The sequence below is a fragment of the Trachemys scripta genome, chromosome 17 (genome assembly GCF_013100865.1).
Source record: "Trachemys scripta elegans isolate TJP31775 chromosome 17, CAS_Tse_1.0, whole genome shotgun sequence".
NCBI lineage: Eukaryota > Metazoa > Chordata > Testudines > Emydidae > Trachemys > Trachemys scripta.
The window spans coordinates 20939459-20965566 of NC_048314.1; the positions used below are offsets into that span (position 1 = coordinate 20939459).

At 47.9% G+C, this 26108-nt stretch overlaps 1 protein-coding gene across 4 annotated transcripts in view; it reads right to left on the reverse strand.

Moving 5' to 3' along the window:
• The window catches only part of KCNT1 (potassium sodium-activated channel subfamily T member 1), a 134093-nt gene that overhangs the window by 42627 nt on the left and 65358 nt on the right, over positions 1-26108 (reverse strand). For all 4 annotated transcript variants that reach the window (XM_034751933.1, XM_034751932.1, XM_034751935.1 and 1 more), the window contains 10 exons: positions 25907-25966; positions 22591-22665; positions 21442-21525; positions 20149-20243; positions 15459-15639; positions 14289-14453; positions 13148-13284; positions 8575-8638; positions 5294-5402; positions 2535-2643 (listed from right to left, as the gene is read on the reverse strand). In XM_034751933.1, the coding sequence (XP_034607824.1) occupies positions 2535-2643; positions 5294-5402; positions 8575-8638; positions 13148-13284; positions 14289-14453; positions 15459-15639; positions 20149-20243; positions 21442-21525; positions 22591-22665; positions 25907-25966 (1079 nt within the window). The remainder of the gene's footprint in view (positions 1-2534; positions 2644-5293; positions 5403-8574; positions 8639-13147; positions 13285-14288; positions 14454-15458; positions 15640-20148; positions 20244-21441; positions 21526-22590; positions 22666-25906; positions 25967-26108) is intronic.

The following is a 26108-nucleotide window of genomic DNA, read 5'->3' on the forward strand; positions in this document are numbered from 1 at the left end:
CAGGCCACAGGGCCCACTCTCTGGGCTAAGCGATGGGGTCGGAAAGGGTGAGGGGAGGCAGCAGTGGCAGGACTCCTCTCCGTGTTGTAACAAATCTCCATGGTTCAGCATTGGAGATCACCCCTCCCGATCCCAACAGAATGAAGGGACTCCAGCCTCCCTACAGCTACACCCTCTGGGCCAGATCCTCCTCAAAGGACAATTCATGCCAGCTGAGGAGGATCTGCTCTATACGGTGTTATTACACGGGACATGAATGACAGGAGCTCTTAAAGATGAGGCTGCATTTTAGGCCATCAGCACTAAGATCATGACTGTGTGTATCAATAACCTGCTGCGCTTTCCAGGCTCATTTTAATTTCGGATTTTAACTGCCTTCCTATTTCATGGGACAGAAGAAGGCTGAGAGGGGATCTGATTGCTCTGTATAAATACATTAGGGCATAAATACCAGGCCGGGTGAAGAGCTAGTGAAGCTAAAGGACAATGTTGACACCAGAGTAAATGGATATAAACTGGCCAGGAACAAATTCAGGCTGGAAATTAGCAGAAGGTTTCTAACCATCAGAGGGGGGAGATTCTGGAACAGCCGCCCACTAGGAGTTGTGGGGGGCAAACAACGTCATTAGTTTTAAAACATTTTAGTGCAATCGTACGAGGGGGTTGCTTGTAATGGCGCGAGCAGGGCTCAGCCGTCCTGGGGCTCCCTTCCGGGTTATGATGTATGCCCCACACTACAAGAAGGATGTGGAAAAATTGGAAAGAGTCCAGCAGAGGGCAACAGAAATGATTAGGGGGCAGGGGCACATGACTTATGAGGAGAGGCTGAGGGAACTGGGATTGTTTAGTCTGCAGAAGAGAAGAATGAGGGGGGATTTGGTAGCTGCTTTCAACTACCTGAAAGGGGGTTCCAGAGAGGATGGAGCTCGGCTGTTCTCAGTGGTGGCAGATGACAGAACAAGGAGCAATGGTCTTAAGTTGCAGTGGGGGAGGTCTAGGTTGGATATTAGGAAACACTATTTCACTAGGAGAGTGGTGAAGCACTGGAATGGGTTACCTAGGGAGGTGGTAGAATCTCCATCCTTAGAGGTTTTTAAGGTCAGGCTTGACAAAGCCCTGGCTGGGATGATTTAGTTGGGGTTGGGCCTGCTTTGAGCAGGGGGTTGGACTAGATGACCTCCTGAGGTCTCTTCCAGCCCTGATATTCTATGATTCTGCTGCGGAGCTTCAGCCGACCACTGGCCAAGGTCAGGAAGGGATTTTCTTCCCCACTATATTCTGGGAGGGTATTTTAATCTCCTTCCTCTGAAACATCACGCCTGGAAGTGGAATACTGGACTGGGGTGGCGGTGTGGAACAAGGCTCTAAAGTGGCTTTGAGCATTCTCTCTCTCTCAGGGGCTTGGCCAGCTGGTTCTTGCTCCCACGCTCAGGGTCTAACTGATCACCACATGTGGGGTCGGGAAGGAATTTCCCCCCAGGTTAGACTGGCAGGGACCTTGGGGGTTTTTCGCCTTCCTCTGCAGCATGAGGATTATCTGGGTATATCTCATTTAATCATTTCCCTGCCATTACAGGGGCCTTGGGCACTGGGGCATCTCGGTCCCTCCTATTCTCTGCCTCTGGCGCATAATAGTCTAGTCTCCTGTGGGTCTCATTTACTTTGGTCTCATTTCAGTTGCCGGATTTAGTGGGCGAGTTTGGGGCCTGCGACAAACGGTGCCAGTCCTTAAGTCATCCCCCCCTGCACGGCACAGCGTCTGTGAGTGGCTATTTGCTGAGATACAATTGCCACACCCATGACTTCCTGCCAGCCATCTGGGTCTCTCTGTTCCACCGTTCATTACCTCTCAAGATGGATCCAAATAAAGTGTGTGCAGATTTCAGCTCCAGGTATGTGACTTCTGTACTTATAAGGCAAGTGACACTGCCCCAGCTCAATGGGTCACAGAGGACATTCAAAAGTATTATTCTTTCTTGTAAGATTTATGCTTTTTAACTAGAAATGGGACAGGACCAAGGCCCAGGACACAAGGCGTCAGAGGGAAGGTGATCAGATACACGGCTGGAACTATAATTATTATTGATCATTGGTAGTCTGATAGCATCTAGAGATCCCAACCAAGATCAGGTAGATGCTGTACAAACATATCATAAGAGATAGTCCCTGCCTCAAAGAACATACAATCTAAATAGAAAAGGATGGGAGAAAGGATGCATTACTGTCCACATTTGACAGATGGGGAACTAAGGCACAAGGAGGCTAAGTGACAGGCCCATGGTCACACAGGTTGGCTGTGGCAGAGCCTTGAATAGACCTCAGAGCTCCTGAGTCTCTGTCCCTTTAACACAAGAGCATCCTTTCTCTCAAGGCAGATTTAAGTTAATATAGATCCAGATCTAAACTTTGTAGTTCAGGCCAAATCTCTATTTTTAACCCAATGCAAATGTTAAGCAGACAACCCAGAGTGAAGAATGTGCAAAAAACATTCCAGCAAACAGAAGACAGTTCATGAGTAAAACACCAGCACTCACTGGCCCCTGGATGTGTGAACCAGCAGGGTGATGAGCGTGGAGGTTGCTGGGCAGACGCAGTTCAAAGCCAGCATGGCGTATTTGCATTCTTCTTCGCAGACCACATGATCTGAAATGAAAAAGACAATTACTACCCTCTGAGCATCACTTTCATTTTTCTGATTTACACACCTCCTACAACTGGTAATGTCCCATGGCTGATCTTCTAGCTAGCCAGTTGCTACGCATGGGAGGCTGGGGAGAGGGTTGCACAGCACGCACAGCTATTTGAGGATGCTGGAGATCGTTTGTTTTATGTTCCAGTCTCTATGAAGTCAGCGCAGATTGATTAAGCACAGAAGGGGCTGCAGGGAAACACTCAAACATCTTTGTTTCCAGTACGTACCATAGACGGTTTCAACTAATCAAAAACCCACCCTGGATGACACATGGGGAGCAATGAAAATTGGAATAAATGCAGGGAGGAAAAACAGATTCACAGAATGGAAACCTGCCAAGTAAACAGAACCCAATCCAGACCCCCAGCTCCTCCCAAGGCAGAGTCAGGGGAGAGGGATGAATTTCAAACCCCAGGACCTGGTCCAGATTCATTCTATGAAGGACGAGGTATCACACTGACAGCCTAATGACCTGTACTCAATCTCAAGTGTCTCTTTCCAGAAAAAAATTGATCATTGTCCAATAATAATAATAATCTGGTAACATATTTGAATTTAGGCCCAATCCTGCCACTGGTCCCACATGGTAATTTGAGGGCAGAGAGATGGCAGAATTCACGATCCAAATTATGCAAGTTTATCATGGGGAAGATAAGAAAAGCTCTCTCACTTCATTATAATTTCCCTGATCACAGATACTAAACTGTTCTGTACTTTACAACACTGTCGAACCCACAATCCCATTTTGGGAGATTCCCCAGGAAACACTTAAAAGAAAAGGACCATACCTAAAAATACAAACACTACATTTTTAAAAGGTTTTCAGAAACTTTTGGCAAGGTTTAAAAGTTTGGTTGTTTTTTGAGTTGGTAGAGAAGCCTCTGCCCTACCTCATAATGGCCCAGGGGGACTATTCTGCCAGTGACCTAAGTCCGTGACTCACATTAGCATTACTAGCTGTTAGGAACATAAGAACTGTCATAGTGGGTCAGACCAAAGGTCTATCTAGCATGGTATCCTGTCTCCAACAATGGCTCCAACCGGGGCTTCAGGAGGTGTGTACAGAACAGGGCAGTTGGAGTGATCCACCCGTCGTCTTCTCCCAGCTTCTGGCAGTCAAGGGGTTTAAGGTCACCCCAAGCATGGGGTTGCATCCCTGGCCATCTTGGCTAATAGCCATTGATGGACCTATCCTCTATGACCAGCTCTAGTTATTTTTTTTTAATCCAGTTATGTTTTTGGCCATCGCCCCATCCCATGGCAATGAGTTCCACCGGTTAATTGTGCGTTTGTGTGAAAAAGTACTTCCTCTTGTTTTTATTAAACGCACTGCCTATTTATTTCATCTGGTTTTTCTTTTGTGGGAATGGGTAAATAACACTTCTTTATTCACTTTTCCCACACTATTCATGATTTTATAGACCTCTAGCATATGCCCCCTTAAGCGTCTCCTTTCTAATCTGAACAGTTTAATCATTTCCGTCTCTTTTTGTACAGAAGTCGTTCCATCCCCTTGATCATCTTGTTGCCCTTCGCTGAACTTCTTCCAGTTCCACTATGTCCTTTTTGAGATGGAGCAACTCGAACTGGACCCAGCAATCAAGGTGAGGGCACACCATGAATTTATATAGCTGCATTATGATATTCTCAGTCTTATTTTCTATCCTTTTCCTAATAGCTCCTAACTTTCTGTTTGCCTTATCAGTGTTGAATTTCATCTGTCATTTTGCTGCCCAGTCACCCAGTTTTGTGAGATCCCTCTCTTCAGTCAGCTTTGGACTTAATTACCATGAATAATTTTGTAATATCTGCAAACTTTGCCTCTTCGCTGTTCACCCCATTTTCCAGCTCATTAATGAGTATGATGAATAGGACTGGACCCAGTACAGATCCTTGGGGGACCCCCTTGTTCACCTCTCTGCATTAGAACACCTGACCATTTATTCCTAACCCTTTGTTTCCTTTCTTTTAACCAGTTACTGATCCACCAGAGGATTTTCCCTCTTCTCCCACGACTAATTAGTTTCCTTAAGAGCCTTTGGTAAGGGACCTTGTCTAAGGCCTTCTAAAAATCCAAGTACATTTTATCGATTGGATCACCCTTATCTTCATGCTTGTTGATACCTTCAAAAGAATTTAATACAATGGTGAGGCGTGATTTCTCTTTATAAAAGCTGTATTGCTTCTTCCAACAAATCTATGTGTCTGATAGTTCTGTCCCTTAATATAGTTTCTAGCAATTTGCCCAGTCCCGAAGTTAGGCTTGTCAGATCGCCTCCGGAGCTCTTTTTTTTATTAAATTTAATTCCTGTGTTGTGACAGGCAGAGGATGGATATCCTAAAATATCTGCTAGAAGGACCAAGAAACTAGAGGAGATCACGCCACCAGGGCAGTGGCAACTCCGGCAGCGAGAGGTTCAGACTGGTGGCTGGAAGAAATACGGGAACCCATTGGTGGTGAGTAGCAGCGAATATTCAGGAACATCTGTAGATTGGTGGCTGTGTTTAGCAATAAGTCTCCCCTCAGGGCTCCTGGCGTGAGTAAAGGCAGGTGGATCTGGCCTTCCAGGGGAAGCCCACATCTGCTCACACCAAACTCACCAGCAAACTTGACATGAAACTTGTTTTCAGGCTTTAGAATCTGAACATAGAGGGGGCAGTTGGGAGCAAAATCCTTCACAGCCCAGGCTCTCAGGATGGTCTGATGGTCCTGATGAAAGACAAAGGCAAGAGCAACGCTATAAGCATCCCTCCGGCAGCTCAGTAGGTTCCAGCACCTCCATGTTTTAGGCTTAATTCACAAGCAATAGTGCCTTGTGATCACCGAGAGACAAGCACAGGCAGGCTCACTGCAAACACCCAACCCTCCCAGGCTGCCCCTCCAAAACAAATGTGGAGTCCGGAAGCGAAACAGGAAAAATAAACTGAGTTCAGTCTAGGATTTGCAGATTTCCTGTGGGGTCCTTTGAATAGCCCAGCCTTAACCTCCTGGCATCCCAGACCGGTAACTGATTTGCTATATACACAGAATCAGATAAAGGCCATACACACAGGTACATATTGGAATCTGGGTCATCCCAATACCAGCACAGAGGGTTACATACCTGCCCCAGGGATCTGATGAGAAGATATGCCTGAAATCTTGGTAAATAATAATTCAATATGAACTATCCCCGCTACCTGAGGAGTGCCACCCTACGCTGAACTTGTTCTGTGGCCACTATTCAAGGGCGGGTTCCTCCCTGGCTAAAGAAAACGGACCTACAAGGGGTCCTAAGGAGACCCTGACTTTCACTCTGCAGGTCACTTCCTCCCACCTCAACCCGGTGTGTCCTTCCCCAGGCACCCCTGTTCATTCTCCAACCAGAGGGCAGCAGGCAGACCAGGCCTCTCGTTTAGCTGGTTCCAGTGATGTATTCAAACCGTATCATCATTTCCCTCCAGAGTTTTTTAGAGGATGCACTTAAATTCAAGTGACTGAACCCAAGCCCTCTTGATCTTAACACACAAGCTTCTACTGCCATCTCTGTTAGCAGCCGGCTTGTCAATCTCTGTGTTACCAATTTGTTATTGCAAGGTTTTAGTCACGCTATTCCCTGAACCATGAGGAGTGGTCACCCTTCGCCTGTTCTCTGTAATGCTACTCAAGGTACATTTACACCGCAATAACCGACCCTCCTCCCCCTCACCCCCCGCCACAGCACTGGGTCTCGGAGCCTGGATCAGCTGACTCGGGCATGTGGAGCTGAGGCTGCAGGTCAAAAATAGCAGTGTAAATGTTCGGGCTTGGGCTGGAAGCCTGCCAGGGCGTGGGTCTCCAAGCTCAGGCCCAAAGGTCTGCACTGCAATTTTCAGCCCGAGCCTGAGTCAGCTGATCTGGGCCAGCCGCAGCCGTGCCGTGGGGCTTTTATTGCAATGTAGACGAACCCTGACTCTGAAATCTCCCAGCTCCCTGTTGCAAATGCGGGCCTAGGCACAGGGCGGCCAGGGCACTGCAAGGACCTTGGCACAATGATGTTGATGAGAGATTAAATTTCAGCCCTCAGAGGCTCTCTCAATGGGGAACTCTAATGCAGAGACTCCGGATCCATTGAGAGCAGCCCCTCGTTTCTAACAATTTCCATTGACGTTTCTGGTGATTCACACTGGGCCAAACGGTGAAGTCTTTACTGTCTCCTTACTCAGGAGTTAGCCTGGTAGGAGGACGCCTTGGGGACCTGGCCCCTGGCAGGTTTTTTCAAGCCCACGTGTTCTCTCTCATGACCCTCTTCCCCTTCCCTGAGGCCGTGGCAAAGTCACAGTCCTGACCGGATAGCAGCCCACACACTTGCATGGCAACCGTGACTGCAAACCAGTCTGTGACCTCACTGCAAATCCCAACGAACGCATCTCTCCTGCCCCACGGGAACATAAAGCCAGCAGGAATTCACTGCTCGCCGGGGACGTTCTGCTCTTCCCACCAGGGGCTACAGCCCAGTCAGGCCAATAGTGGGAGCAAAGGTTCAGTCCAGAATAAAACGAGACAGAGGAGAAACGTGTCCTGGAACCACACAGATCAGCCTGTCATTGAAAAGCCAGCGTGGCTGCAGCTAGTCACACGCTGTCTCCCCCGGCCTGTCTGGAGAAACTGACAGCACTGCGGCTTTGTTCCAGTTTTACGCACCAGCCGATGAGACAACTTGACACACAGACTATCACGAAAGCAGCAAGACCAGCAAATAGGAACATGGGAATCCTTTCAGCAGTACGGACACAGCCCCTCGGCACATGCATGAGCATGGAAAAACACCCTGGGTGTAGAATGCCACTGTATTTTAATGCAGTGGTTCTTGTCCTTTGCCATACTAGGACCCCTTTGCATACCAGCGCACCCACCTCCCCCAAGGACTATCCCTTCCGTCCAGCCAGGACCTCTCTCTTATGTAGCACTAGGGGGACAGCTGAGTGAGCTGTGACCTCCTGATAGCTGTTCATGACCCATCCCTGGGTTGAGAACCTCTGTTTTAATGCACCCCAGTTTGGCGTGTGGGTCTGACTCATTCTGGTGGCAGGCATTCGGGTACAGAGTCAGCCCCTGTGGTCAGCCCCTCTGGTCGCACAACCAAATTGGCCCCCAACCTCTCCTACTGCTCTTCCCAACGTCAGTGGCTTGTGTTGGTGTATCATCATTTCTTTGCCACCTGACCCTTCTTGTGGATAATCCCATGAGCTGTGATCTAACTTTCCACCTGGTCTCCTTCCCACAGCTTTATCTGGGCACGGTAAGAACATGCATTTCAGGATCACAGTCAGATACCTCGCTTCCTAATTCCGATTTCTTTAGGCCTCTCTTCTTGGGTATTTTTTTCGCTGCATGCAGGGTGAGGACGTTTCTAGTTCACACAGTTCAAGGTGATCCCCAAAGCCCCAGCTCTGCCAATCCCAGCATATGCACCACGAACACAAATGACAAAAGCATCATAAGGCAGCAAAATGTCACCAAGGCATGCCTGGCTGGGGAGTGGTAGACAGCCTGTTGATGAATGCACCTGATGTTTTCGACACTTAGGAAAGAAACATTGGACTGACCATAGTGGCTCAGGACTTCCTCCAGTTCAGTAGCTCTGTCTTCAAGAGCGGATGCTTCAGAGGAAAGAACAGGAATCCCTGCCCTAGGAAGGGACGGGATGACTTGCCCCAGGCAATGTAAATTAGTATTAGCATTATAAGTTTGTTAGCACCCATAACCAGACGTCCATAGAGCGAAACCAGGCTCTGCTAACTGCCATCTCCTTTTGGGGGAGGGCCTTTGGCTTGGGTTATGCAGGAGGTCAGACTAGTTTATAATGGTCCCTTCTGGCTTTAACAGCTATGATGCGCCAATAAACCCAGCCCTGTCTTACCGCGGCCGTGCGGTCCGCCTCGTTTCGACTGCTGAGAATGAAACAGGCCTCTCCGTTATCCATCCTGAAAACACAAAGGGTTCTGTGATCACACACAGCCAGCGAGCTTCTTCATCTCACAGGCACTCAGCTAGAGAGCCCGCTGGCCTGGTTTCTGGGTGGTCAGAAAAGACGGCACACCTGGGCACTGCTAACGTTTGCCGGGAATCGGGTAACCTGCCCTCCTGCCCATCCCTGTCCCATTACAAGAGGAGCAGAGGTAGCCTGCGAGAAGGCCATTTCATGCTGCTCTTAGTAAATTAAATACAGCAGTCTGGGAACAGCAGGGATGTTATAAAAGGCCTGATCCCAGTTGTACCAGTCAAACCGTGCGCATACTGTTCCCTTGGGGACAGGGACTTGATCATTTCTGTGAGCATCCCGTGGTTACGGGCTGGACACCGCAGGGGAAAACCTCAAGAGAGCGCTGGGGTTGGTGTGTGTCTGTCAGTAGCCAGCACAGAGACAACACGGTCGGCGGCTTGCATAGCTACAGGCTTTTGGTTTCAGGGAGCTGAGCTACAGGGGGCACAAATGAGGCTGTTTCACGTGAAGGGCGGGTAGCGGCGAGGTGCCTCACAACCCTGAGTATCTCTGGGGAGCGTCACACCACCACCACCCCCTGAGGAAGCCGACAGGACTGCGAGCAGATGGCTGCTCTCTGCACAGGCGGGTGTGAATGCCACAGAAAGCCATCCGGTATTTCTCCACGGTTTTATTTCAGCTGTGGGAGGCCCTGGCAAGGCTCAGGTAATTAAACAAGGGAGCTTCTGGCTCTGGCAGGTGACAGACATGAAACACTTGGTGAACAGTGGAAAGCGGCTCTAATTGCCATAGGTCGTATCTCTGCATCTGCCTTGTCTAGTTAGACGGCAAAGTTAACTTGGGTGATCAGCACACGGGTCGGAGCACCCACGTCGGGCTAGCCCGCGTGTGAACAGCCACGCTGCAGAGCCTGACTGCGTCCACACTGCCACCGCACGCCCTCGTGTGAGGCACTAGGACTTTGGGGGCATATCCCAAAACTCTTAGCTCTGCAGAAAACTCAGCGGCTCTATGCTTCTTTCCCAGTGAATTGTGGGAGAACTTGTCTGACACATGGGTGGGGGGGAATGTGAGAAGGCACTGGAGGACTATCAGCGCTCAAGTGATTTAGCCTGTAGTTGATTGCAAAGAGGGCAGGCTACCATGGGGTTAGCCTATCCCCCACAACAGGCCCGCTAGCCTGAATGCAAAGCACCAGCATGCTCAGGGGAGAGAGTTTTGTATGAAGACAGGAGACAGATAAGGGGCTACACCCAAGTAAAAGCCGGAGTTAACTCTGCAGTGAACACATGCCCTAGGTTTGTATAGTGCCTACCACAAATAGTGCCGGGCCTCGGCCAGCCCCTAAGCACTGTTGTAATAAACACGATTAATAATAAATGTGCACCAGGCAGGGCAGCGGGGATGGGTCATTGCTTCTTAACGTGCTGCTTTGGAAAGCAACTCTGCACCAAGATCCTGCCCAGACTTGTCTGACACAGGTGGTTCCTTGAGTCACCAGAGATGAGAGAGTCCATTGTATGGGGAGAGCCACACAGAGCAGCACTGGACAAAGAGGCCAGTGATCAGCACACAGCGCACACAGCACACACAGCGCACAGCTTGCTGAATATATGTACAAACCTGCACAATTATACATGCTAGAACTTGCTTGCATGAACTGCCCTAGGAGCCTCTGGAAATGCATGTCCCAGGGCTGGTCCGAACTGAGGATTTCTGTACGCGAGTAACTTTATCCAAGTGCTGCACCAGAGCAAACCCCCAACAGACGTGTCATGCAGTTGTAAAAAGTGGCTTACTCTGGTTTCAGGTGCGTCTACAGTAGCGGCTTGCCCCGGTGCAGCACCTCTGGGGCAAAACCCCTCAGTGAGGACAAACCTCCAGTCTCCCTTTGTGGCACTGCATGGACTGGGGGGGGAGGGGGGATGAATCCACACTTAAAAGACACACAGGTGCCCCTCCGCACACATTTTACCCTGGAAGAGTCCTGGCTGTGATTGTTTCTTGTAAGTGCTCTCGCTCTGGAAATGAGCATCCACGGGAAATGCACAATATTAAATAGCGAAGAGCCCCTTCCCTTCTGGCTGCCTTCCACTGTCCCCGCTCCCAGTATGGTCCTCAATGGTGCTTTCCGCTGCCTTTGCAGAGCGATGTCTTTATAAGGAGATATAGTGTGACCGCTTGTGTTGCCCTCTCTTTTTCTCCCATTACCTTGATTTAAACATGATTTCTCTCTCTCTGAATTAATTAAAATGTCATTTTCCCAAAGAGGTCCCAGCAGACACAGTGAACAATGTCCCTACAAAGCGAGTTTACGCCATCGGTATTTATAAGGCAATGGAGAGAGACACACAAACAGCCAGGAAAATTAAAGACCAGTTTCAGTGTTTCAAGGGATGTGTAAACTGTCCTCGGAGCAGTAAGTACATGCTGAGAATTAAAGAGACGGGGGAAAGGGAAAGGAATAGAAAAGCAAAGTAGAAAAAAGGGCTCTGGGGTGGAAGGGAAGAAGAGAAGAGGGGTTTGGAAAGTGTGACAATGGAATGTGCAATGTTAGAGGGGAGGGGGAAGACAAAGCCTTGTCTACATTGCCATTTTAGACCTTGGGGTAGCTGTGCTGACTTGAAAGTGGGTTGAGCTGCGAATCGTGTTGCGCTTGTGTGAACCTGGGCTGGACTCTCCGGTTTGCTAAGGCCACTTTGGGCTGCAGCTGGAGATGGCCAAATGAAGAAATCCTCCTGTGCACGGGAGCTCTGCTGGAGGAAATCTGGCAGAGGACTCACTGTGCCCCTTACCCCACCCCCTGAGTAAGGGAAGGAGGGGACCCATCGGGGTGCTCTAGGGGTAGGCCATAGGAGGGACATGCAGGAGCAGGGGAGCTGGAGCGAAGCTCTACCACATTACTCCACTGGCATCAAGTCCCCCTGCCCCACGCAGCCCTTACTTGTGCAGGAGCCACGTCTCGCTCTAGCTAGCAAATGTTTCCTAATAGTTGGACCAGGGAGTCGGACTTGCACCTCCTCAGCTCCACCTCTGCCCTTACTGCTAACTCAAGTGTGCCCCGGGCAGGTCACCCGAAAAATAAGCACAGAATTAAGCTACCTCTCAGGGGCGCTGCGAGTCACAATTCATATTTGCAAAGTGCTTTGAGATCCTCAGATCTATAAGGGCCACTATTATTACCAGTTACTTTACTGGATACAGTTAGAGTTACACAGTTAGTAAAAGCAGGTTCTTTGGGGGGAGTTATTTCTCCAGCTCTTGGGGAGAAGGAGGCATTGGGCATCCAGGCTCTTGCATTTCGCAGGAGATGATAAACCTGGGTTTCTGTGCCTCCTGCCGTCAATTTCTATTACTGGCTGCTGAATCCAGAAATAAGAAAAAATTTCAATCCATTATTCTAGGCACCTTAACAATCAGCTAAGTGCAGAGTTCTTAAGAGAGTTCTACTGGGGTAGGATTGGATTCAAAAGGAACTAGTAATTGGCAGCCTTTAAAGAATTTTAAAGCCCCATTATTACATTTCCAGTCCACCCCTCAAGGCTCGTTATCCACAAAATGAAGGACACCTAGCTAGAGTTCAATGATCTGATGTCTATTTTTGAGAATTTTACAGTGATGGCAGAGAAAACAGAGAAAAGATTCTGTGGTGCATGAATGTTTAAACGGGGGTCAGACTAACACGCCAGCCTGTGAGAGCACCGTGACAGTGAGTTTGGAATGTGAGCATTACTGTTTGCATCTGTGATATCTTGAGCTGTCAGCACTGAAATGGATGTCTTTAATAAGGGCTTGTCTACACTTGAAATGCTACAGAGGCACAGCTGTGCCACAGTAATGCTCAGTGTAGACATACGTTTGCCAACGGGGTGGGGGTGGAAGGGTTGTCCGGTCAGCATAACTAATCCACTCCCCGAGAGATGGTAGCTAGGACGAATTCTTCCAGCAACCTAGCACTGTATCCACTGGGGGTTAGGTCAGGTTAACTACACCACTCAGTGGGGTAGATATTTCACACCCCTGAGCGATGTAGTTAAACCAACTTAATCTTCTAGTGTAAACCAGGCCTTACTAAGCTGCTTTTCTTCATGGCATCTTTTCACCTTTGTGTCTGGCTGATGGGAAATTTTCCAAATTTTTAGTCAATAGCATACAAAATAGTGTTCATTTTAACCAGTGATGGATTGTAGCCACTGCTTGGAGCTTAGCACTGTAATGTCCAGCATTCCTCTCCTAAAAAACGATATGGCTCAGATTAGCTATTGGAGCCACCCACCAGTGAGAGAAGTTGCCCTGCTGGAGTGTTTTGACTTTCCCATGCTTATCTAGGAAGCTGTATAGCAGTGTAATCAATGCTACAGCACAGACATGCACAGTTCTTGCTCTGAATAACAGAGAACACATATGCTGGTAGCCATAGCAGGCGTCTTGGAGGGCTATTCCCCTCCCTCACCTCCGTGGGTCTTGCTAGGATGGGCTCTATACTCACTTTGCTCTCATGAGATCCTGATCTTTCAGTGCAGATCCCTGAAGATATATCACTCGCTGAGACCACAGAGGAATCTGAAGGACCCGCCGAACTTGTATATCCATTTCTGTTGGGCAAAGTATCACTACGTAGTAATCCTGAAAGAAAAAAGCCAGTGTTTGCTTGGCAGCCTGACAGTGCAAGCGTGGTAAGATCGTTTCACTCGCTGATTGAGTGTGCAATTCTATGCAGGTTTCGGCATTACACTATTAATGGTGTGATATCACTTTGCACCAGCGCTGGGATGTCACAAGCATTGAGGCACACACAGCGTTTTCCCCCAATCACGTTTGCACAATGGCTTTAATGTAGGCACATCTGACAACTGAATTATTAAAGGCCTGAAGATTTGGCTCAGAAAAGTGGGGCTCTGTGTATTTAGAGAAATTAACAAGACTTCAAAAATGAAATCTACATGGAGCCAAGGCTGACAATGACGACAGTGAAATCTTGATTGGTTCTTGAATTAAATGCAAATACAGGGTGCATGTGAGCCACTCTTAATAGTAATGGGGTGAAAGTTACACCCATTCACTGATAAACGGCGCTGATTAGACTTGATTATTCCATTCGGAGCTGGGTAGATCATCTGGGGTTCAACAAGCAAACACTTTATTTATATAGTATAAGGCATTCAATTTGGTAAACACCTTCTAACATAAAAAAATAACACATTTATAGAGGCATTTTCAATGTGCTTGGATACTACAGCAACAAGCGCTGCAGAAATACCTGAACTAGCCCCGATAGAGTGTGTCCATTGTTGTGGCATAGAGGGAGGTATGTACTGCAGGGTAGTGAATCTACCAGAACTATAACAATATATATTTCTTCTGTGCTGTTTCCATATACTGATCCATGCATTCTATACAGTGAATTGAAACCAATTACCAGACTATACTGAAGACTAATCTGGTTGAACTGATATTTTTTACCTCGTATGTATTCCTGTCACATATCCTTTGCTTCCCTCTTCCATGTGCTCAGTGCGAGTGGTGCACTCATTACCCACAGCAAGGTCTAGCAGCGCGGAGAGCTCAGGAAGGACACTTGTTCAACTGCTAACACCGCTAGCCCTGAAATAAGACACCTCTGCCTTTACCTGCAGCCGGGGATGGGCATAGAACTCGTTCAGAAAGTCCATCAGGAGGTCAATCTTGAGGGAACTGACACAAAGGACAACGTGTTTCTCCGTCTGTGCTCGGTGGCGGCTGTAATTCCCTCCTGATTTCTGACGTTCCATCCAGAGGTACACAAGCTCCTCGAACTGCAAACAAAGGTAGACAGACTGTGGGGTGGGCCAAATGGATTCAAGGATTCAGAACACTTTCACGGCTACAAACTGCACATCCATAGTTATACTGTCCCCTGGTTAGCCACATACACCTGTGCAAGGTTAAGAGAGCTCTGGATAAAGGACAGTTGTGTTTATACATGTACAATGTTGTGTGTAATATACAGGAATGTAATCTGTGTTTAATGCTAGGGTGAAGGGCATCATGCAAATGCCTGTAAGAGCGAGAGAATAGAGAAGACACAGATAGGATAGACAGACTAGGCACACATGTGTTAACCTGTATACTCTCTTGAAAATGGGTTGCTTCATTTCAAGAAACATTAAATGACAAACATCCTGAGATTTTCTGTAGTGTACATGCCCTGTACAGTACTAGGCATGCCTGTATTGTAACACATATGTATACTCAACACACATGTATACACGTTAAAATGAACTCACATCACAGTATGTACCTGCAAACTGTGAAAATGTGATTTCTAGCTCTCCTGCTAGCGGGCATGCGCGCACACACACACACACACCTCTCTGCTTGTTCCGTTTAAGGACAGATGGGAAGGAAATACATGTTGGCTATTCAATCCCAGAGGAAAACCTTTTCCCTATTCCCCTCGCCTGACACTAAGCAGTGACAGACAGTGAAAACTGCAGGCAACAGGCTGTCATTGCCGCATCATGCGGCTGGCTGGCGGAGAAGGAGCACTGGCTTGTCTGCTCCCAGACGTGATGCATCAAACGTCACGGCTCAGCCGCTGGTTAACAGTGCCTCAGAGCAGAAACTAAGTTCCCTCTATACCATGGGTTGAGAATTCCTCTCTCTTCTCTGGAAATCTCAAATCATGTTCCCAGTCAACTGTGTAGTCAAGTGGAAATCACCTTCCTGCTGGTCCTTCTCACGGGCCATGACACACCAGCAATGCTGCCATTTCTAATATAGGCTGAGCGCATCTTTTTCCTCATGGCTGTGTCGCTTACCTGGAGGGGCAGCACAACAAGGGCAACGCAAATCATTATAACCACCAGGAGCTGCGAGGGCCAGATCTTTGGGGTCACATCTCCATAGCCCACGGTGGAGAAGGTGACGATACAGAAGTAGAAGGACTTGAAGAGGGAGAGGTTGTCGCCTGCTCTTTCTAAATGCTGGATGCCACAGGTTCTGGAGGGAGGAGGGAAAGGGAGCATGTGTCAATTAGGTTTTCACACGGCACTCCATGAACATCAGGTTCCTGATCCTGCAACGTATAATGCCCTCCACTCCTACTCATGCCAGTGGGGGAAGAGGGCCCTCTGGTACTTGCAGGAGAATGCCCTAGAAGAAGCCTTAAACTTACCAGACTCATGGGCAGAAGTCATCCCTGGTGTATCACCAGTATTGTCAGTAGGATAAATCTGGCCAGCTTGACAGCACTTCTAGTTTAGAGGTTCAATTTGGCTCAGATAATCCTCCCCCTCAATTAACATCTTCATCAGAACATGACCTCAAACTCTCGCCATCAGGTACCACACTCCAGTAGTACAACGCCACTTATGTAGGCACCATGGAATCCAAGGTCCTATGCTTCTGACAGAACCGAGTGTCGCAGAAAGGTAAACGGGAAGCTCATTCCATCCTTGCTATGACTCAGATGACATTAAGGGCTCTCAGTCTCATGACTGACTTCAAGTGAGATTCTTCAGCAAGCACAATGCTGCTAATACATTTCACTCCGCACTGCACCATTTTTCTCTTTGGAAACACAAACCTTCTGGAACCAAGCAGTTGATTGCCTCAGTAGTCAGTCAGCATCACTTGAGAGGCATGCAGGTTAAAAGTCATCTTGGTGAACAGAAATAATGTAGAAGTAGCCTTGGAATTTAATTCTAGTGCTATCAAACAGGCCAGGAAATACATATAGAGTCACAGAGGGCATGCGCTGCTAAAGGCAAAGTGTACTGTGGCTTGTTTTTATTTAAAAAGACCTGTCAGGATGTTTAGACCGATCATACTCATCAGCTTCACTTTGTGTCCACTGACAGCTTAACTGGTATGTTACATTCAAAGTCCAGACCAGTAGAGATGTAAGAAAATGTCAAAAGTCTAACTAGACATGAAATACCTAACAATGGAAAGACATCCACGTTGTTTTAAATGCACAGGGTAAAGGGTTCTGTTAATTAGCAGATGCCTCCATGACCCATTAGACAAATGGCAATCTAGCAACCATGGTAACCTCCTCCAGATGAACAGCATATTTAGGAAATGCAATGTCCTTAATGTACAAGCCATCACAGCTGAATTAGTGTCCAACAAATAGCTCCCCTTTGAAAATCACCAGTATCGCCCTGGACATGACAGCACTTACTGCCTGCTCTGAGCCATGTGAACTTGCATAAGCCAGCCTTGATCCTGGCATGCTCCAATTAACAAGTTTCTGTTAAAATCATGTAATTAGAGACAATCATTGGCTCCTAAAATAGGAATTGATCTGCCTGAAGCTAAGTGTTCAGGAGGACAAAGCAAAGTAAGGAGACGCTCTGAGTCAGTGGAGCGTGTCTGATTCTTTTATCAGCCATCACCACTTCCGAAGATCAGGCTCTAAAAAAAGTAAAAAAAAACAACAACCCAAAATGCTACAAAAAAGTGTTCTGAACATTTAGGATTACTTCCAGCTGGTGTAAACTGGTATAGTTCCATCAAAGTCAAATGATGATTTACACCAGATCTGGGCCTTAATCCCATAAAACTAAATACTGACCCATTTGAGACCAATGGTAAAGCACCCCTTGAGCTCAATGGACCCAGGATTTGGCCCTGTATAATTTGTGATGAATGGAGATTAAAAGGCTTGGGAGCTCAGTTTGGTTTGGGTAAACAGCCCTAAATATGATGCTTTGATCAATATATATATATTTATATAGTCCTCTCCAGGACTCTACAGAATCCAACTGGAATCAGACTGGAAACTTCCTGCTGCAGCCAGGGGCAGACTCTCCTGCATGTTTCCAAATCACAGTATGGGGTTTTGGTGCACTCCTCCAATGAAAGCCAATGGGAGCCAGGCAGAGAATCAATCCCAGCACCCACTCACGGGCATGAGAATTCACCCCTACCCCAAACACTCTATTCTCCATTGTTCAGGTCAACAGGAAATAGCACCGACAAAGTGCACATGGTAGCTTATAAAGTCGGTTTTGTTGACTTTTCCATTAGACCTTTGAGAGCAAGAGAGGTTCTGCTATGGAGGGTCCTTCAGCCATGCTCCCCGTCCCGTGTCTGTGTGCATTAAAAGGACTCTTTGCCCCCAAGAGCACCACGTAGGAGGCAGTATAACCAAGAGGGAGTGAAAACACCATTGAATCAATGCTGCTTTTAGTAAAGAAGCTTCTGTCCCGTCCCCCCCACAACACACACACACACACACACACACACACACACACACACACACACACACCTCCAATAACAAAAGCAACAGGCAGTTAGCAAATACATGACAGGTTATCTGGACACTGACACCTTTGCCCTCCAGAGGTGAACAATATTTCCTCCCCCTGCTTAAAGAGGAAACAAATATTTTTGCATGGAGATGGAGAGAAGGGAAAGGAGTCAGAAAAAAAAAATCAATAGATCAACCCTTCTGCCTTTGTGTCTGACGGCTAGCAGTGCGGCCACATGATGAGTGTAACCACCTAGAAGAGCACTGGGCCTCAGATCATATCCACAGGGAACAGCAGTGCAATTGGTCTATCATGTATCTTGCCACATGTCATCATCCGAGGGGCCATGCTTCAAAGAGCGATTGAAAAACACTCTCTACTGGGCTGACTTGGTTGTGTTACAACAAAAACAAAAAAAACCCACAACACATCGTGCATCCAACAGAGGGGTTTTGTTTTTTTAAGTCACATTTACCCCATGCTCTAGAGAAGGAGAAAGGGCTGATGTTCTGTCTACGTAGATGGAGGTGGTGTGCCAGTTTGGGCTTGGAGCACAGCCCCATCTCTCACCTTGCCAAGGTCAAATGTGGGATAAAGACCCAGAACTGAAGCCACATAAAAGTAATTGTGCTTGAAACGGATATGGGAGTAAGTGTCTAATGTGTAGATGCAATTCTGTTAACTATGCGTGCAAATAAGGCATGCAGATATTTTCTCACATGATTTTGAAAATCTAGCCCTGACCTATATTGCCAACCAATAACATATTTGTATATGGTACTCTCATGCCTAGTGATTCCAATGCAATAGTGCTGTGGTTCTGCTAACAATGTTAATGGAGCAGAAAAAAATTCCTACTAGCACCAGTTATTTGTGAACTTCAAAAGGTCTGGAGCTCAGTTTATGTTCAGATGAGCAACAAAAGTCTGGAGGCTTCTATGAGTTTCTGGGCTGGATATCGTGAAAGAACATGAAAGGAACTGAAGAAATTCAAGCCAAAAACACTGCAAGAGGCAGCTCTTCAAAGCCCATAATAAACGTATGGTTCTCTCAACTGCTCATTTGAGCTAATTCCTTAGCAATTTTGCTCTCTCCTGTGACTTGGTCCCCTCCCCTTCCCGAACCACAGCAGCATGCAGCAAACAAAAGCTGGTTGACTGAAGTAATCTGAATGTGTGGCCCTAGAATGGTGAGGATTGGAGCAGGGGGTCAAACGTCTTTATAGGACCTCTGTGCTCTCACTATCCTGAACAAAAAGAACAGGAGTACTTGTGGCACCTTAGAGACTAACAAATTTATTTGAGTATAAACTTTTGTGGGCTACAGCCCACTTCATCAGATGCACAGAATGGAACATATAGTGAGGAGATACATATACATACAGAGAACATGAAAAGGTGGGAGTTGCCCAACCAACTCTAAGAGGCTAATTAATTAAGATGAACTGTTGTTTGACAAGAAGCTGTTAAGTATCCTCACAGCTTCTTGTCAAACTGTCTTAAATGGGCTATCTTGATTATCACTACAAAAGTTTTTTTTCTCTTGCTGACAACAGTTCATCTTAATTAATTAGCCTCTTAGAGTTGGTAGGGCAACTTCCACCTTTTCATGTTCTCTGTATGTATATATATCTCCTCACTATATGTTCCATTCTATGCATCCGAAGAAGTGGGCTGTAGCCCACGAAAGCTTATGCTCAAATACATTTGTTAGTCTCTAAGGTGCCACAAGTACTCCTGTTCTTTTTGTGGAAACAGACTAACATGGCTGCTCCTCTGAAACCTATCCTGAGCAGCTCCTCTGGCCTGTGACATGGTTGAGTCTGTTTGTCTCATTGCACTTTGGGCTAGAGCTTCACGGCAAATGGGTGGGAAACTTCCAGCCAGCTATGCAGCCTCCCAACACAACTTTCTGCTCCAGAAAGCTGGGCAACCTGCAGTCGGAAGAGGCTCTAACATGATTTTTCCTGCCACAGCAACAGGATAAAAGTGACACCCACAGAAGAAAGTTCTGCCTATCACATTTCAGACCACCACGCTCTGTTAGGGCCCGATCTTGCAAAGTCATGCGCATGCACATGTCTCCTCACAGAGTAAAATGCTAAGCCCATACGTAAGCCTTTACAGGATCAGGGCCTTAGCCTTTCCCTCGATCTATTTAATCACTGCCTTATGTCACATTATTTATTTCATGAATAAATGTGGCATGCAGCCAGGTCAAGGGTTTAGAAAAAACAAACAAAACTGCTTACCCTGTGAAAACAAGACACAGCAGGGTACAAATCAGAATCAGCACCTGATTGAACATGGCGGATTGCGTCCTCTGTATCGCTCGGTGCAGGTCGTTCTGGAAAAAAGAGAAGTCTCACTTGGTGGACGAATAGGATAAATACTTGGGTGCAAACCTACCCCTCCATTATACCCGTGCAACCTTGCTGACTTCCAAAGGGTTGCGTAGGAAGCAACTCAGGCCAGAATCTGTCCCTTTTAAAAAGTGTCACATGCATTTCTGTAAGGAATAAGTATTGGCCTATTCTGTCCCCAAACCTGAGACACTGCAGAGTGCAGCTCTGAAAATGGCATTGTGAGGCATCATGGTCATCACTTCTGAATGCAGCCAAGTGGGCGGGGGGGAGACGAGTCACGGATAAGGGCCTTAGTGCAAGGGATGGTGTGGAAGAGACCAATGATGAAGGGGATCTAGGGACAGAGACTGGAACGATCCTGTGCGTGGGAGGTGAAGAGGAGGCAGTTAAGGCCTGGAGGTAGCAAGCCTGGGTAACGAGGAGGATGTCGAGATGACAGATGGAGGGAAATGGGAAAAGCCATTGCTGTCCTGTTGTAACATTGCAAACTCTTCAGGGCAGGGACTGGCTACTGGTCTGTGTTTGTACAATGCCTGGCACAGTGGGGCTGCATTCGTGGTTGGCCCCTTATGCACAGCCATAACGAACATGAAATAAATAAATAATACACAGAGAATTGTGCCACATGGCTAAGAGTCAGCTTCAAAGTACCCATTAACATGCAATTTCGAAGCATTCTGTGAACACAGGCCTTAAGAACTCAGCTATAGTCCCCATGGGCAGAGCTTTCAGAAGGACTCAGATCTCCGATAGAACTCAAATCCCATTTAGACACCTCAGTAAGTGGCAGATTTTCAGAAAAGCGTCTAAATCTGGTACTAAGGGTCACAATGGGAGCTGTTGGGTGCCAGGGTCTTTTAAGCATTTGGCCCCAGTTGTGGGTCCTGTGCACTTGAAAATCTGGCCCTAAGTATAAATTTGAGTCACCGCCTTGGCAGCATAATCCACAGGACAATAGGGTCCTAGAGCACATCAGAGCCTGCTACCTCTTGATTTAAGGTGTCAAATGGAGAGCATCGAGATACTCTCCAAAGATGGGGCATGGTTAAGGACGCCTGAAATTGACAGTTTCTCTCTCAATATTAGTGTAAAACAAACATCCCGAAACAATAGTAAGAAGACTGCCAGGCTACTCTTCTGGTTACGCTGGAAGGGAGTGGGTGATCTTTGGCTACTCACTATCATGTTTTCCAGGGCGTACTTGGCCAGCCAGCAGTTCAGAAAAACTGGAATAAACAAATTCCGTAAAGGGGACCAGAATATCTAGAAAACAATAGTTATTTGCAGGTTTACTTGAAAAACACTCACAAAAATCAATGCTCCTTTATTAAATAAGTCATAAATAATAAATAAGTAAATAGTCAATTATTAGCCCTACTCCCTAAGAATCTAATTTCCAAAGTTTTGGCAGAGGAATACATGAGGATAATTGGCCTCAAAAGATTACAGAAACTGCCAGTTGCAAAGGTTGGGTCAGATCCTCAACTGGCCAGAAGCTGGGAATGGGCGACACGGGATGATCACTTGGTGATTACCTGTTCTGTTCATTTTCTCTAAAGCACCTGGCATTGGCCACTGTTGGAAGACAGGATACTGGGCTAGATGGACCATTGGTCTGACCCGGTATGGCCGTTCTTATATTGGTGCAAGTTGGCATCACACTACTGATTTCAATGGAACGACATTGATTTACATCAGTTCAAGTTCCAGACCTTAGAACAGAGTTTTCATGATCTGCCCCAAGTCTGTGTAGCCTTGACTATACTGCCAAGTGCATGGCTATAACTGAGCAGCATTGCAATCTAGATTAGATGCAAACACCTGAGACCTGTCTATGCTCCATCTTCCAAAGTCGCTGACACCAGTGGAGCTGAATTATGGCTATAAAGTTTGGCCATGATCCTGCAGTGAGCTCTGCGCTGGTGCAGGGGTCTTGATTACATTGGCCAGTATCTGAGTGGGTCACAAACAATGCGGTCTCAGGGCTGATGGCAGGCAGACCATCTTCCATACAATCCTAGGGTTATGCAGCATGTTCACAACCAACCATGGAACCAGGAGAAATGCAGCCAGTCCCGAATTTCATGACAAGTCTTTTTGAACCCACCAAGAAACTGGAAAATTTAAACAAAAATGAACATTTTCCACAGAAAGTCATTTGTTACTGCAAAAAAAGGTTTGGGGGGGAGGGGAAGAGGAGTTGACCTGCTCTTAACATTTCCTGTAATAGGACAGACGCCCATTAATCATGGTTTCATAATGAAAACAGTGTAGCGTGGCATTTATTGAAATATGATTGGTTTAAAAATGTCAAGAGCAAACACTTACTGTGATTATAAAGGGCACCGTGTTGATCATTTCAAGGATGAATGAAATGCGAAAAATCTGCTCCCAGATGTTTCCCTGCAGAATGAAAAAAAATGCATAGTTTAATTAAATAATCCCGGAAGAATACTGAAAAGGACAATTTAAAAGGTTCCGATTTGGGTCATTTCCAGCTATTATGATGTTGTAGCAGCCAGGAGAAAGCTGGGTATTTCATAGCAGGCAGAAGCAGCCCTGGTCCTTTTCCCAAAGAACTTATGATCTACATTTTAGATAAGACATGAGGAGCGAGCGGGATGAACAGCAGGAAGGGGATGAGATGTGGGAGGTCAGTGGATTATTTCTTAGTGAAGCTTAGTTTATGACACAGGCAGCAAAGACCCCTAGACTATCACCTCCTTGAAGCAGAACCGTGTCAGCACTCACCCAATAACAAACAATGGAACGGAGAATATGAAGAAGAGCAGGGGAACAGAGTGCCAGGGTACAAGCCTTTCACCTTGAATGGAGCAGGTTCTAACCCAGTTTAGAGGCCTCTGGATTTCCAGGTGCACGAGGAGGCGTGGCCCAGTCCGGCCACCTCGGCCAAGCGGCTCTGGCCCCGGCGTCTCCCGCCCGGCTCGGGCCCTGGAGTGCCGGCCCTGGCCGAGCGGCTCTGGCGGCTCCAGCCTTGGCTCGGGCCGCGGTTCCGGCCGAGCGGCTCCGGCCCGGCTCCAGCCCGGCCCCGGCCCTGGGCGAGCAGCGCCGGCCAAGCATCCCCAGCTCCGGTCCCAGCGGCTCCGGCCCGGCGCGGCTCGGGCCCTGGTTCTGGCCGAGCACGTCCAGCCCAGCCCCGGCCCCGGCCCTGGGCAAGCGGCACTGGCTGAGCACCCCCAGCCCTGGTCCCAGCGGCTCCGGCCTGGCTCGGCTCAGGCCCCAGGAACGGCCGAGCGGCGCCGTCCGGCAGCCGAGCACCGCCGGCCCCAGCGGCTCCGGCTCCAGCCCCAGTGGCTCCAGCCCGGATCCAAGCTCCACATCCTCTCCCTATTTTCCCGGACATGTCCGGCTTTTTGGAATTTCCTCCCGGACGGGGATTTGAGGACCAAAAAGCCGGACATGTCTGGGAAAATCCAGACATATGGTAACCCTACTCTGAGATGACATTTATTGAAGCCTTCTTTCTCTGAGGGTAAAAGGAGCCAGAGTGACAGGCCTGTAAGTAGAAATCCTCTTCTCCTACACAGAACAGACGAAGCAAGGAATGGTCCCCTCCCTGCTGCCCCCAACTCTCAGCTGGTAGGAGAACCCCGATGGATAAGAGGGTATTTCTATCTCAGTGGCTTCTGAGCTGAGGCTGCCACAAAAGATGGCGGTTATGAGACGGTATGAAACCAAATGACTCCGCTACTGCACAGACACGGACGGTAGCACCCAAGGGGCCTGGGGGAGAAAGGGAGAATGAAGTTCTATCCACAAAACTAAAAGAAAATCCATGTTGTTTGAAAAGTGCCCCATTTGTGCTATTTTGGAGACTCCTTTGTGGGAAAGCTCAGTAAATGATACAGAACAGAATCCATCTGCCTGGGCTGTAATCAGAATAGCGGCGAATAGCTATGCCGAGGTGCAGAAAACTGGTCCAAGGGGGTTTCAGGCATCTGACAGAAGGGAGATAAAATGGCTGTTATGAATCTAATAGCTCTGTGGCAAAAAAAAGAATTTACAGGCATTGGCGTGTTCAGCCTCTCTTCTGAAGGCAATGAAGTTGAAGATTAACGTCGCAGCTGGGCCCCTGTCATAGGCTGGCTGGCCCTTTAAGGGGAGCTGGGCTCAGTCTTGCCTGTGATGGTTAAGCTCCCCACCAACAGCTGATCCTGACTGGCTGGGATCAGACGGTTGTTTGGTTATCAGACCCAACTGGGAAGGAGCCAGGTGATTTCCATACAGATCTGGGAGAGCTCAGCTGGCGAGACAGCTGCAGGAGGGAGGTTGCCTCTTGCATCTAGCCCTGAAGGGAGAGGTTGTCAGGAGAGAAGGAGGCTCCTGAAAAAGACCAAGCCCCAGGCAGGTGGCATGGAGGCAGACTGAGGGGGGAAGGACTCCGGGGACGGGGAGGGAGCCCTGAGGTCAGTGGCTCAGGTGGGGGCTGGGTCCAAAGGGACAAAGCTCTGTGAGACAGCAGAGTGAAAGGTAACCCAGGAGAGTGGAAGGCCCTTTCATTTCCATTGCTGAGTCCCTTTCCGGGGCTGAGAGGGACAGCTGCCGGACAAAGCCTCCCTGAGGGAAGGTAGACCAGACACCAGGGGGCGCTGTGGGGGCTGATGCTGCCACAGTCATAGAATCATAGAATCTCAGAGTTGGAAGGGACCTCAGGAGGGCATCTAGTCCAACCCCCTGCTCAAAGCAGGACCAATCCCCAACTAAAGTCCCTTTTACCAGGGTCCATCCATTGGGATCCACCTCTTCCCAGATCTTCCACTCATTTCAGACCACGTCCCGAGTCTAGGGATGGCTGTGGCTAGACTCCCCAGAAGCTGGGCATGGAAGACGGGGGAAGATCACGCCATGAGTGCCTTGTTCTGTACGCTCCCCCTGAAGCTCTGGGATGGGCCACTGTCAAAGGCAGGATCCTGGACAAGATGGGCCATGGACTGTCCCCACATGGCAGCTCTTATGTTCTCATGTACTCCACCGAGCACTCACGCCGCTCAGTCCTACAGGGGGCAGCCCACTCTGGCCTGAAGAAGGCATGGGACTGAAGTCAGTGAGACACCTTGTGAGCTTAAAGTCAGTCACTTGCTTCCAGGCTTTGCTGGATCAAGTCCACAACACTCAGCACCACACAGGATCAATCCCTGTGACAGGACTCAGCAACAGAGCTGCATGGAGGTGCCAGGGGCCATATGCTGGTAAGCATCTTTTATTTGCTGTATGAAACAAACTGACTTTTCGCTTGCAGGAATATTTCCCTGTGTGCCTACTGAAGAGTGTCTGATTCAGTTCAGCGAGCTCAGTGATGAGTGAGAGCTGGGAGACTTTCATGTGCATTAGAGATGAGATTCAAGCTGCAGAATTCAGATCCAGGTTTTTAATATTCTGATATTCAGTGGGTGCTTGGATCTGGGATTTGTTTGGCCCATAAAAAAAAGAGAGACACAGGCCATTTGCAAAATTCATTCCAGGTTTGAATTTCAAATGCCCACAGTAAAGCTGTGTTGGGAGCGATCTGAACAGAGCAGCTGCTGCAGAATGAGAGGGAATGAGAAAGGAAAGACTGCCATCGATTTCAAGGAGTGTTTGATTGGGCCTTAAACTTTAAATCCATTATTTGGAGGGCTCTTACCTTGTAGCTGAGATAGATGAGAAGCATGGTCTCTAGGAAGCTGATTAAAGCTACGCTAACCTGAAAAAAATATAAAAGAATATAATTGCCTTGGGTTTGATTTGAAGCATCATCGGAGAGGTCTGAGGCTATCCAGCCACTCAAATAGTCTCGCTGACTGAGCATTCCCACCTGGTTTACAAACAACAAATATGAAAGTTGC